The sequence below is a fragment of the Cyrtonyx montezumae genome, unplaced genomic scaffold (assembly GCF_038088225.1).
Source record: "Cyrtonyx montezumae isolate F1298 unplaced genomic scaffold, pur_monq_1.0 scaffold_3, whole genome shotgun sequence".
NCBI classification, from domain to species: domain Eukaryota; kingdom Metazoa; phylum Chordata; class Aves; order Galliformes; family Odontophoridae; genus Cyrtonyx; species Cyrtonyx montezumae.
The window spans coordinates 85,619,533-85,633,477 of NW_027072034.1; the positions used below are offsets into that span (position 1 = coordinate 85,619,533).

The window sequence follows — 13,945 nt, forward strand, 5'->3', positions numbered from 1 at the left end:
TTTATGCTAGATAATCTTATTCATGACATGAAACATGAAATTAAGTTTCTCCCAAAGATACCTAGTTCTACTGAGAAACGCTGCTGAGGTGGAGAAACAGATGTACCAAAAAGCACAGAAAATGTCCAGACTCAGCTGAGAAGACCTTGAGCCTTTTAACAAGAAAACTAACCTTAAGAGTAACCATACATCAGAATCAGGATGCAATGATTCCAGTAAATACTGTAACTACAGCAAAGCAAAAGCAAACCAGGAAGTTGCTGCTGCCGGCAGAATTCAGCAGGACAGCAGAGAGGAAAAGGACAAGCCAGAAAACTGCAACAGAACAGAGCTCCTGAAGTTCTATCTGCTGCAGATATTACAAAGCTGAATGATACCCAAAAGGCTTCCTCACTGCGAAAAAGACAGGAAAGATCATCTGCATACACTGTCTCCAGATCCATGCAGAAAAAGAATGTAAATGGCGAAGCACATCGATAAATGGAAACCTGTCTAAGAACAGTTAGTTTCCAGATAGCAGTGATAAGGAAGTCAATACAGGCTGGTCTTCTGAAACTCTAATGGATTAATGGTCACTTTAACATCTGCCATCCACAGACATTTTGCTCATACCATATGCTTCCTCAATAAGAGCGCAGTAAGGATTAATGCCAGTGCCACTGCGCTTGGATTCCTGCTCTCCAAGCCTCAAGATGTTCTCCAGCCCACTCAGTGCTACTTGCACAATCTTTGAGTCCATTACAGTAAGGAGGTCACAGAGTGGTTTGATACATCCCAATTCTACTAAATACCTGAAAAACATTACGAACAATTCATCAGTTCTATGTGAAGTTACGGCAGATATTGTCATTTAAGCATTTAGTGTGAAGGATTAATAACCAAAGCAATCAGATAAAATATCAACTTGATCAGAGAAAACTGAAAAACTACAGACAGCTATGTGTATTTTACCAATTCTGCTAGAACACTGAAAATATCACATAGACCACCTATTTTATAATCTTTATGTATTATTTAACTTTCTAACGTATTTATAGACATCTTTATCTATAAGTTTTAGATGAATATTATTAATATGAACTATACTAATTTGTAACATTAAGTATTTATTTTACATAAAATTGAATATAAGCATAATATACTAGTATAAGAAACAGGAAGAACAATGTATATGATGCATTCAGGCAGTAGGTCTCTGAGCCATTCATCTCCAGTCTGCTAACATATCTTATTACTAAGTTTAGAATTTCATTTTTTCACATAAGATAAATGGTTCAATTAATGAACTGAACTATCAGATCGAATTCTCATGCAATTTCTCTATACAGGAATGAATGTCTCATTCACAACTCAATCCAAAAATGGCACCTTTGCAGACAAATATTGGAAGCACACAATTGTACATGAAATATTTGTACAATTTCATACTTGATCTGTTCAGCAGAGCCTCCAGATGTTGCATTTGTGATTGCCCAAGCTGCTTCCTTCCTTGTTCGAAATTCAGCCGTTTGCAAAATATTTATAAGAGCTGGAAAGATATGAGCATCAATGACTGTCTGCAAAAAAGAAATGACATGTGAGGGTTATAACTAGAATTAGAAATAAATTCCTCATTTAATGTATGTACTCAAGACTACATGTTAAACAGTGAAGTGAATTTCTCAAAGGGTAAAAATCAGTTTATAGCTTTATATTCAAAACCCAAATTATCACTGGATAAATGATTACTCCAAATTGGACAGATCTGGTGAAACTACTTCATATCTAATGTGCCACTCAATTATTATTTTGACAGCAAGAGAATGCTGTATTTCCCTTACTTTTCCAGGTAAAGGACCACTCAGCTATTAAGCCAGTAAACCACTAAGTCATTAAGATTCCCTAAAAAGAAAAACAATCAAACAAACAAAAAAGTGTTCATATGCCTGCTTGTGAGACACTCTATTTTGACTGGATGGACAGCAGGGCAAAGGGAACTAAGAATTCTACAAAGTAAGCAAACACCAGTATGATCTTTCCTGATCAAAGGAGAAAGCAATGGATTGTTTGATAAGATGCTTAACTGCATAGCCTATCAAACTCATACAAGACAAATAATTATTTAGCAGCTCAGAGTTCCTAGTAACTTCTGGAAAGAATGTTCTGCAGTGACATACAAATGAAACCACTCCAGTAATACCCATGGTAAAGATCTGAAACTTTCCCAAGGATCACTGGAAGAATCAAGTGCTCAGGGTACATTTTTAAACAACTGTTTTGTAAACATATCATCACAGAACTGTTAAATACAAAGAAAGCTGAAGAGATTCTCTGCAAGGAGCTCCATAGAAGGGAACAGACTGCATCCAGTATAAAGCTAGAGAGTTCTCTTTCTTTTACCCTTCCTGTTTATCCAGGCATCCATGCTGCATGAACTTGCAAACCCATGCGTGCACGAGTTTTATCAACAGTCTCCCTTACACAGAATCTGTGCTTCTGTAAAGGCAATCTGTGGGCCTCAAGTAAAAACAGTGTACCCATTTGGCAACCATCTCAAAACACAGCTTAAAGGAACTGGGTAAAAAAAAAAAAAAAGCTCTTTCACATTTGCTAGCACTAAGAGGTTTCACATTTGGTTTAGATTTGGAAGAAAAATTCCTCTAAGAGTGAGAAGATTCAACATAAATCCTTTTCCATTTTTTGCACTGATGAAGGTACTGAGCATTATATAATCTCCACAATCTTGCTGCCAAACTTCACCTTCTGAAAGGACAGAAACAAATGCTAATAATGGCACGTAAGAAACCCCAATACCATGGCTTCATAACTCTCTCTCAGGAACGTCTCCTGGCTTCACTGATCAAAATGCAACTTCTCTGAAGTCTATAGAAGCATATTTTGAAGGAAAGCCTTAGAAAGCACAAGCTTAAGTGTGGTGAAAAAAATAAAAGACTAATAAAGAAAATAAAGTATTGCAGCAATGAATTCTAGTTTGACAACATCTGAAGGAAACAATATGTGCTCGTTTGTCCTGAAGACAGCAGTCATTTCTCTTCTGTCTCTCTCTTAGATGATCTTGCTCAAAAGCCAGGAATAATCAATCCTTCCTCGTTCACCTTCTCAAATGCCACTCACATTTACACAGCACACCACTGTAACTCCCTCCACTTATCCCTTAGTCTATGATACTGCTCTTCATGTGGAACCAAGCTAACGTTTTCTGGTCTTCCTTACCATCCAAGTTCAATATATCTCCTGAACATGGTTGTACACACAGGGCAACACTGAAGATTTATATTACAACTAGAATAAGAAATTCCATTTTGTTTTTGGTTTTACCCCTTTTCTTAGCATTTCTAATAACTGTCTTTGATTTCAGGCTGCTATTAGGCACCGAGGCAGCATTTTCAAAATATATTATCAATCCGATTTCAGCCTAATAGCTAACGCAGAGCCCATCAATAAAAACAAGAAACTAACACCAACATTTAAGCCCATTTGCATCCCTTCAGGTACACTGGAAAAATTCTGACTCACAACTTGAGCCTTCCAGAAAACTAAAATTGAATTTGAATCAAAATCTCACTTTTCAAATTTTATTTCAAATACTTCAACAAATCTGGCCTTCACTTTCAAAGACCTTTTGTTGTGTTCTGTTTGTTTAAAGACGGCATTCCTGAGCTACAAACCTCCAATAGCTGCTCACCTTAGAAACATTCCATCCTTTTTATTTCTTTTAATCAAGTTTCTTCAATAATATTTCATTTCCAAGACGAGAGCTACGTGGAAGTGAATTTTCAGAGTTTTATTACATCAGCATCAGTGTTAAGTCTAACTACTTTATAGTCAGTTAGGAAGCAACTCTTCTGCAGTAGTGTATTAAGTCAGAATATGAATTGGACATTACTAATTGAATTTGCTCCTCTTCATTTGAGTTCCAACAGATAAACCACATAAGCTATGCAAAAATACACATATAGTACACAAATGTCTACATATGACTCAACACATGCTTGTGAAAGCAACCAAGTCTTACAGTGTGACTGTGTTTTCCTGCTCCTGCAAGCTCTCTCAGCAATTCAAAGACTACAGTCACCACTCTACCAGGCAGCTGCGAGCACAGTCCTATTACTACGTTCTCCTCCAGGCTGGAAATTTCAGTTCATGGGGGTTTCACAGTAATTTGTGATCCAGGAAACATTTGAGATCTCCATTCTGATGGACTTTTATGTTGTTTAAACAGACACTAAGCCCATACACTCCAAACTGTTTATAAAGTAAACTCTAGATTGTTTATACAAGGTTGCTACCTGTTCTCATGAAGAACCTGCAATATAATGAACAGCGCTGTGTTGAGGTGGCTCCAGCTCTGAGTCTCTTCTACAAAAAATACAGTAACATGAACTGCTGAGGTTTTCTGACAGAATAAATTAATTAAAGGTATTCTACCCCTGCTGCCTTCCACATGGCAAGATATATGGATTTACCATACACAGAAGCCTAAAGATAGCCTTTTAATAAAACGCAAATTTAAAAATCTTTCATCTTTGAGTTTTGCTAGTCCCCAGACAAATATGATATTTTCAGCAATACTATATATTGTTCCTGACTTTTTATTTATTTATTTTAAGTCCTGCCACTGCAAAAAAGGTACGAAGATTTTAGACCATGGGTGCAAACTGTGGCATGGATCAAACATATTTTATACGTAAATAATTTGACAGTTTGGCAATGTAAACAGCAACATTGTATGTGAACTGTTATTTCTTTTCCAGAACCCCAGTCTTACTGTGACCTAACAATTCTCAGCTTGCATCTTCAACCAATTGATAAAAATGCATTTAATTCAGTTTATAAAATCGATACACAAGGTAGCATTTGCTATACTTCCCCACATCACATTTCAGCAAGGATAGGAAACTCTAAAGAAGAATATGGCACAGAACGAGATGCCACCATGCACAACCACACTCAATGTTCCAGATGTTCACGTGAGAATTTAAGGCATGTCAGAAAAAGAAGTGGTAAGTTTCTTAACCTGTCAACAGGAGTGAACTCCTATGATGTCTTCACTGTCAGATATGGAAGATTGTACCTGGTGTACTGCCTTTCATAGCTTTTCAACAGCTTGCGAAGTTAGACAACATTTTCTGAGGTATCTGATAGCCTTTCATACCCTTCAGAAGGGTCGACAGTCAGGATTTAGCTTCAGTTGTGCAGTTCTCCTTCTGATTCCCAGGAAGATGTAGTTCCCCTTCTCCCTGACTGGGGAAGCTATCCACTGAAGTACAGCAAAGCTGTATACAAACTAGGAAATTAACAAACAAAAACTATACTTAGTGACAATCAAGACTGCATCAGGATATACACATCCAACCCAAACCTTAAAAGCACAGAAATAAAGAGGGGAAAGACTGCTGTACTCTATCACACTTTTCTGTTGCCTAAACACTGTTGATAACACACTCTGAAAGGCTTTCACTTCCACCCTTGGTGGAGGGAATAAAAAAATAGGAAAGAAAAAAACAAACAAACTCAAGCCTCTTGTGTTTTAAACATTAAATACAAACAAAGATCAGCACTTACTTCCACACATTTCATGCATGTTAGCTTATATTGCCTTAACACTAGAAAAGGTTTACTTTATTGTGTTTGAGTGCAAATCTAACAGTGATACAGATTGTCATCTTATCTTTTAGAAACGGCAGTGAAAGCCTTTGGAGTGTGCTATCAAACAGCATTATAGACAGTATGAAAGTGGAAATGAATATAGAAGTCCTTCCCTCTAGCTTTATATTTCTATACTTCAGAGTGGGTGGATGGAGGGAGTGTAATCCAGTGCAATCTTAAACACTAAATATAGCTTTGTCTGTTAATATTGAGTGGATACAATACATATTAGATTTATTAAAATACTTCATCTTCTTCTTGTTGGTCAGAAGTGATTCTTAGACTACAGTTTGAGCACTACCCAAAGTTTCCATAGTATTGTAACATACTGCTCTGGAGCAACAATCCACTCATAAGAATAGCTTGTAGCTCACAATAATGTCATTTACTACACAAAGCAGGTATTCAACTTTCTGGAAAAACTGAAGTTACTCATTTGCTTTCTGGCTAAAGATTCTGCAAGTTCAAAATCTAGTTAATACAGCAGAAACTGGAATAGCTCTGACTACAGTCTGCCACCTGCAGTAGGAACTACTAAACAATTTGGAAGCACCAGAGAAGAAGAAAAAGAGATTTAGTTTAGAGCTACATATATAGTATTTTAGAATTATTTCTATAAGGAAGGCCAGTTCTCAGGAGGTGATATTTTCATTCATGGCAATGTGTAAAGTTATCTTTGAAATTAATTTCCACAAAGTATTTAAAAAAAAAAGAGCAAAGGCTCATCCATGTACTTATTTACATTAGATACTCTTCAAAGACAAGAACTATCCTTTGTCCTCACAGCTCTACTGAAATCAGACAAGGATTCTACTGTCCATTTTAGCATAGGATCACCTTCAAGAATCTTTACCAAATAGCATATTCCAACTTCAGAAATTGTTTTTAAAGTATTTTTCAGCTCAAGCATTTACAACGATTGATGCTGAGTAGGAGTTACCTGAAGAAATATCTCAGAGAATGAATTCTGTGAGAAAAGCAGTCATAACAGTTCTAGAACTGATAGGAGGTTTCACTATACCTTAAACTTCACAAGACAAAATTTCCAGTCAGACTATACTCAAAAGGATAAAAGCTTTTCTAGAACACCTGTGATGAGACTTTCAGCATATGACAATTGCTGCAATTACACTTGTAGTTGCTCATTTGTATTTTTGAATTTTCAAAAAAAAACAAAAAAGTCTCAAGATTTCCAGTCAAACATGTTGTAAACATTCTCAGGCATCCCTTACTTCAGTTTTCCTCTAACTGCCTCCTTGCACAGTTTCAGGAATTTAAGCCTCGTGATAGACATCATTTGCAAAACATCTTAATGACCAGGACAGTTATCTTCCACTCAGGATCAGAATAACTACTTATTTTAATTTCAGCTTTATGGCTGACTATTCATTTGGGACAGCCAGTGTTCCACTACGTAACATGTGTGAAGAGGTCAAAGGCAGCTCAATTCGTCTGAACTGGGATCAAGGGGTTATTAAATGATGAACTATTACCTTCACTTGTGAGAACTTTCTTCTCACTTTTTTTTTCCCACTGGAATTGGATGCAAACACTCATCAACAGACAGCCTTCCAAACTGTTTGTGGCACAGTCTAAGTCAGGCTATGTTTTAAGCTGGATTCTTTTAAATCTAAATGCACTTTGTGATTTGGTGTACGCTACATTTTCTTCATGATTCAAGAGTACTGAGAAAGTGAGCTTCTGCCCAAACAACCACAAGTATCTTTCTAAGCAAAGCTAAGGGTTCTTCTTTGCTTCTAAATGATCGCTAGCTAGAAATGAAAGTGCAATATTAATGGCCCATGGGATTAATTCCCTGCTCTCAGCCTTCTCCTTTTCCCAGGCCAGAAAGCAATTCTGATCTGTTCTCAGTAGAAAGAGGACTGGCCTAAACTGGTAATAAGACACAATGAAACCTTGAAGAACTACTAAAAACACACAGAACAATTTCGTTTAGCTAGATAGCCAAATTTTGTTGAATGAAGATACTACATTATCATCACTGTCTTGGAAAAAAGTTGAGACAACAGTTTAAAAGACAGAGCCTTATGAAAGCTGTAGCTAAGATTCCCTCTAAATCCTTACTTTTGGATGTCTGAGCAGCGTATCTCAGGTGTAAGAATGCTGTGCTAACAAGGACAGCCTCTACTAATTGTTTCACTTGAACAGAATGACATGGTACAATGAATGCAGAAGGCACAGCAGTGAATGAACTACCACAATAGCTTCTAGGTGTTCTGCAGTTTAAATTACTTGAAAATGAAAATAGAAATCCTGGCACTTGGAAAAAATGCTCTATTTTGAACTTTACTTTTTACTGACCATTCCAGATTCTTGTTTCTTTACAGAATAACTTCTATGAATACTTCTGATTCTCTCAAGCTCTTTTTTCTCATAGTTTGCAACACTCTAACGAAATTATGCATCTTGAAGTCCCTCTGACTTGGGAAAAATAAATGCACTGGGTTGGACTGTTCCACAGAATTCCTAAGTTTAGAACTCTCAGGCTTCCCAGGAAAAGCAATAACCTTCTAGATAGAAACAGAGAGTGACAGTACTTTCTAAGGTAGTAATAGTAGAGATAAGGCAGGCAAAAGATCCATCACAGAAAGGAAAGCAAAGGCAAAAACATTTCTACCCTACTACAAGTAGTACTGACTACCCTCCTTGCACTGTACAATGATTAGAACTGCTGATATAGGAAAAAGCAGTGACACAGTGGCCAATTCTATACAGTTCATTTTCTTAAACATTCACCTAGTCTACAGATGTAATACATAAGCCACAGCAAAGCCAGAATCAAAATTTCTGGAGCTCTACCAAGGTCAGATGACATGACCATATCTCTTTTGCTTCAGGCAAAAAAAAAAAAAAAAAAGAAAAAAAAGAAAAAAAAAGAAAGAAACATGACCTTCAGTATTAAAATTTTGACTGAGAAAGGCAACTACAACTGCAGAAGGTTTCTTTGCCCTCAGTTCCACTTCCATTTTAGTCACAGCCTTGAATCAAATTAGGAAGACCTACACAGTGATTCACCTTTCATAAGTTTTGTTTTCTTACCTCCTTATTTTCTAAGATAAGTATCTCTTAAGTTAGATAAACATTCACATCAATTCCAAGTGTCCTAGGAGAGACCAAGTTATCCTCCCAAAAAATCTTATCCTTATTTCCTGTTCTTCCTGAGAAGTAGATGAAGATTTCATTTGAATCAGCAGCTAAATGTGATTTGATAAGAGGGTATAACTTAAGAGATCACAACTGCCACCTGCAAAGCAGCTATTATACTTTTTTTCACAGCTTACTGCAAGTTTTCTACTAAAACCATTCTAAGTGTTAACCTTCATGCTGATTTTGATGATAAAGAATGAATAATCCAGAGACATCAGATATAAGACTAGTAAATGTTAGACTGCCTTCCAAGGAAAAGTATACATTAGCACAATTGATGAATGCAACATAGACATGACCTAGTTTTTGTGTGCCCATGTATTACTTTTGCCCAGTTATTAAGCAGTAACAGAAATATTTCTAATGTATAATATTTCTGCTATCTAGTTATATTCCTCAAAGACCCGATGCCTTCAGCTGAACTTCCATGTGCCCTCTGCAATCTCTAAGAATGCTTTCTAAATCCCGTGAGAAAAACATTGAGATATGTAACTTCTAAAAAATTAAGTTCCATTTATGTGAGGAAATTTTTGTTCAGTTTGATCGTAACCTCGTATTATTTCTCCAAAATCTGTTTTTCCAACAACTTTGAAAAAGATAATGTAACAGGCACTGTCTTTGAAAGCCAAGCCAAAAAAATCAATTAGTATAGCTGTATATCTGTTCTTAAAATTCCATATACAAGAAAAACAAAATATATTTACCAGTTTTTCCATTTTATAGTTTAAGAAAAACATCTTTTCTGTGGAGAAGATAGTCAGTCTCTCATTTATACCACCTGGAGACAAGTCCTAGTCATTTCCTCATGACAGCTGAACTTCAATCAAAACTCAGAACTAAGAAGTGGGTGTTTTTGCAGGCCTCATTGTAATGACTGACACAAAGGACTGAGACTTCAATTTGCTTTTCTGTGCTATTGTCTAACATGAAAGCATTACAAAATTTGGTATAACCAAGAAAGACAAATCACAAAACAAAAAGTGAAATATATTCAATTACTGTTCAGAAAATAAAAAGCAATTTCAGATTTGGCTAGTACACAAATGCCAGTACTAGAAATAATAAGAATATGTAAATAAGAATAAAAGTATTTTATTCCTTAGTTCATCCATATCTGGTGGTAAAATCAAGAAACATCTGAAGTAATTTGATTCTCAAAGTTTGTAGCTTACTCATTTCTTAGTTGAGGATTTCTGTATCTTAGAGATCACTAAATGCATAAAGAGCTGTCTAACTCCATCATAATCTGTTCAATATTATAAAATGAAATAATTCTAATTTGCATCTGAGAGATGATTGAAGCACTGAAAGATTCTAGTTATGCACAGAGCCTATAACATGCTTCTGCTTCCAAGTCATTATATAGCCATACAACTATATATACATACAACACAAACATCAGTTTTTCACCTGAAGTTTTTTTCTAGCCTGAAAGACAAAGATTACTGACTATAGCTCAAAAGCTTACCTGGATCTGGGCTCTGTTCCCAGCTGTTATATTAGATATTGTCCAGCAGGCTTCCTTTTTGATAGATTCTTTAGGGCTGCTTAGCAAATGCAGTAAACTCTGCAGGGCAGAACAATTTAAAATTACCTGAATACAAAAGAAAAAAAGAAAAGCACGTCTTAGAGTAAATATAGGATAGAGAATCACCTGGAGTAAAGAATAGTGTCTTCAAAAGCTAGAAAGCATCATGATACTCCTAAAATGCTTTAAAAAAAATGAAAAACAAAAATAAAAGAGCAATAACTAAAAAACGTTCATATTTTACATGCAGAAAAGCTAACAAGTAAAACAACTGAGTAGTTTAAGAGATTGCACCTTCATTTTGATTTTAATTTCACCTGTATATATCAAGATACTAAGACCACTATGATCAAACCAAAATGAGACAGCATTATTATCCTATATCTTGGTCTTTCATGCTTTTGTATACCACAGAGCTTCAACCTACTTCAGTTATTTACATCAGCTGGCACAATGGGTCAAACAGTTTCCAAAGCTGTGCCCAATGACAAAGGCATTTAAAAATGGGCAAATCCCAATAAAAAAAAAAAGTTAAATAAACAAATGAAACTGATTTGTTTTTAAACATGTTGCATTTTCCTAAAAGTAAGCCAAAATTCTGAAGAGCATACCAAGAAGCACCAAAGTTTCATCTTGTACAACAAAAGCAGGCAGCTTACAAAGACACAAAATTTTACCATAAAATCTTCCATCTGCTTGTGAGAGTGAAAGGGATTGGAATGTTAAGCTAAGCAATGGTGAGTACCCATAAAGATCACCTCGTGCTAACACCCCTGCCATAGGTAGGGTTGCCACCTACTAGACTCAGTTATCCAGGGTCTGGATCCAATCTGGCCTTGACCTTTGGGTACAGGACATCCACAGCTTCTCTAGGCAGCCTGCGTCAGTGCCTCACCACCCTCTGAGTAAAGAATTTCCTTCAACATAGTATCATAAAATCACCAGGGTTGAAAAAGATCTCATATATCATCAGTCCAACTGTCCACCTATCAACAACATTTTTCCCACTAAACCATGTCCCTTAGTATCACATATGAATGTTTCTTGAACACTTCCAGGGACAGTGACCCAACTATCTCCTTAAGCAGCCTTTCCCAGAGCTCTACTCTGTTGGAGAAGAAATTTTTCCTAATTTCCAACCTGAACCACTCCTGGTGCAGCTTGAGGCCACTCTCTCTACTCATATTGCTAGTAATGTGGAAAAGGCTGATCTGCACCTTACCACAGCCTCTTCTCAGGCAGTTGTAGGTTCATAGGTTCATTAGGTTGGAAAGGACCTACAAGATCATCTAGTCCAACCATCCTCCTATCACTATCCCTACCCAACTACTAAATCAGTAGACAGCAACAAGGTCTCCCCTGAGCCTCCTCTTCTCCAGACTGAACAACCACAGTTCCCTCAGCCACATCTCATAAGATTTGTGCTCCAGACCCCTCACCATATCTGCTGCCCTCTCCTGGATGTGCTCAAGAGCCTCAATGTCCTTCTTGTAGTGAGAGGCCCAAAACTGATCTAATCTAAATCTCACTTCATTTAGTTTAAAACCATTCCTCTTTCAATTATCACTATCAGACCACGTAAAAAGTATGTAAACCTCCCATTTATAAGCTCCTTTTAAGCATCAGAAGGCCACAACAAGGTCACCCCAAAGCCTTCCTCTTCCTCAGGTTGAACAAGTTCAGCCCCCTTAGCTTTTTTTTTTTTTTTTTTTTTTTTTGCAAGATTTCTGATCTTGGAATCTCTGAACTCCCTTCCTTATCTCTCTCCCCCTTTTCATCCCCCAACTCCTCCACTGTCTTCAGACATGTTCCTTAAAACCTTACATAGCAAATTAAGTATTAAGGGGAAACAAAGGTTAAGCTTCAGGGTTTATCATATATCTATCAGGACAAGAAAGTTTGGATTTTTTTTCTTCACATACACCACCTATGTTTTTGGCCAACTCTAAGCACTAGCAATTATTAATCATTGGAAATGAGATATCACAGAAAAGGTTTGTGCTCTGAGGATGCACCACAGAAACAAAATATCCTGCACTTGAAGGGATCCATAAGGATCACTGAGTCCAAATCACAGATACATAGAACCACACACACACACACACACACACAAAAATCAGACCATATGTCTGAAAATATTGTTCAAACGCTTCTTGAATTCTAGCAGCTTGGGGCCGTGACCACTGCCCTAAGGAGTGGTTCAGTGCCCAAATACCTTCTAGTGAAGAACCATTTCCTGATATCAAACCTGAACTTTCCCTGTCCCAGTTTCACACCATTCTCCTTGGTCCTGTCACTGTTACCAGAGAGCAGAGTACAGTGCTGCTCCTTCACTTCCCCCTGTAAGGAAGCTGCAAGGCTGTGCTGAGGTTTCTTCTTGGCCTCCTCTGCTTTGAGCTGAACAAACCACAGAACCTCAGCTGCTCCTCATATTTCATCCCCTCCAGACCCTTCACTTATCTTTGTAGTGCTCCTTAGAGCACTCTCCAATTCTTCTATGTCCTTTTGGTACTGTGGTGCTCAAAACTGCACACAGTGCTTGAGAAGAGGCAACACCAGCCCAATACAGAGTGGGACAACCACTTCCTTCAACTGGCTAACACTGCCATGCTTGATGCACCCCAGGGTTCATATTCCTGGCTGCCTAGGCACACTGTTGACTCACGTTCAGTTTGCTTTTGACCAAGACACCCAAATCCCTTTCAGTAGGGCTGCTGCTCAGCATATCATCCCCCAGTCTGTATGTATAGCCAGGGTTGCATCTTCTTAGAAGCAGAATCCAGCACTTGCTCTTGTTGAACTTCACATGGTTGGTGATTATCCAGACCTCTAATTTGCCTAGATCTCTCTGCAAGGCCTCTCCGCCCACAACAGAGTCAACAGCTCCTCCCAGCTGCTGTCAGACAACTTCTTCAAAACACCTCCTAGTTCTACATCCAAGTCATTTATGAAAACATTAATAAGAACTGACGATAAAACAGACCTGAGGAACTCAGCTAGTGACTGGCCACCAGCTTACCCTCTGGGCCCAACTCATCAGCCAATTGTTCACCCATCACATTGTTTTTGTCTAGCCATACAGCAAATATTTTGTCTAGAAGGATACTGTGAGAAAGAGTATCAAAAGCTTTACTGAAATCCAAAAAGACAACAACAACTGGCCTCCATTGGTCAACTAAATGGATGACCTTCTCATAAAAGGAAATGAAATTAGTTGAATGGGTTCTTTCCCTCATTAACTTGTGGTGGCTCTGACCAATGGCCACACTGCCCTTCGGGTGCATTTCAGTAACACCCAGCATAATGTTCTCCATAATTTTACCAAGTGTTGAAGTGAGACTGTGTCATGGTTTTATGATTTTTGGTATTGGTATTCCACATCATAACATCATGTAGTGCATTTAGAGTTACAGAGTTAATGCTCCAGCTCCGTGGATCATCAATAGTTCCAGGTATGACTGTCTCAGAAGAGAAGAAGAACTCCATTCCCCAGAGGACTTTGCGATGCTTTGCGTTCTTACGTGTTTACGCTCAGAGGGAAAGATAAAAACTGTCTGCGGTCACGGGACACTCTCTTTCCTTTGGGATCGACTCAGCAGT

At 37.5% G+C, this 13,945-nt stretch overlaps 1 protein-coding gene across 1 annotated transcript in view; it reads right to left on the reverse strand.

Moving 5' to 3' along the window:
• The window catches only part of KPNA1 (karyopherin subunit alpha 1), a 48,224-nt gene that overhangs the window by 3,781 nt on the left and 30,498 nt on the right, over nt 1–13,945 (reverse strand). Inside the window, exons 11-13 of the mRNA XM_065742204.1 lie at nt 10,286–10,411; nt 1,429–1,556; nt 613–791 (exon numbers count right to left, since the gene is read on the reverse strand). Coding sequence (XP_065598276.1) covers nt 613–791; nt 1,429–1,556; nt 10,286–10,411 — 433 coding nt within the window. The remainder of the gene's footprint in view (nt 1–612; nt 792–1,428; nt 1,557–10,285; nt 10,412–13,945) is intronic.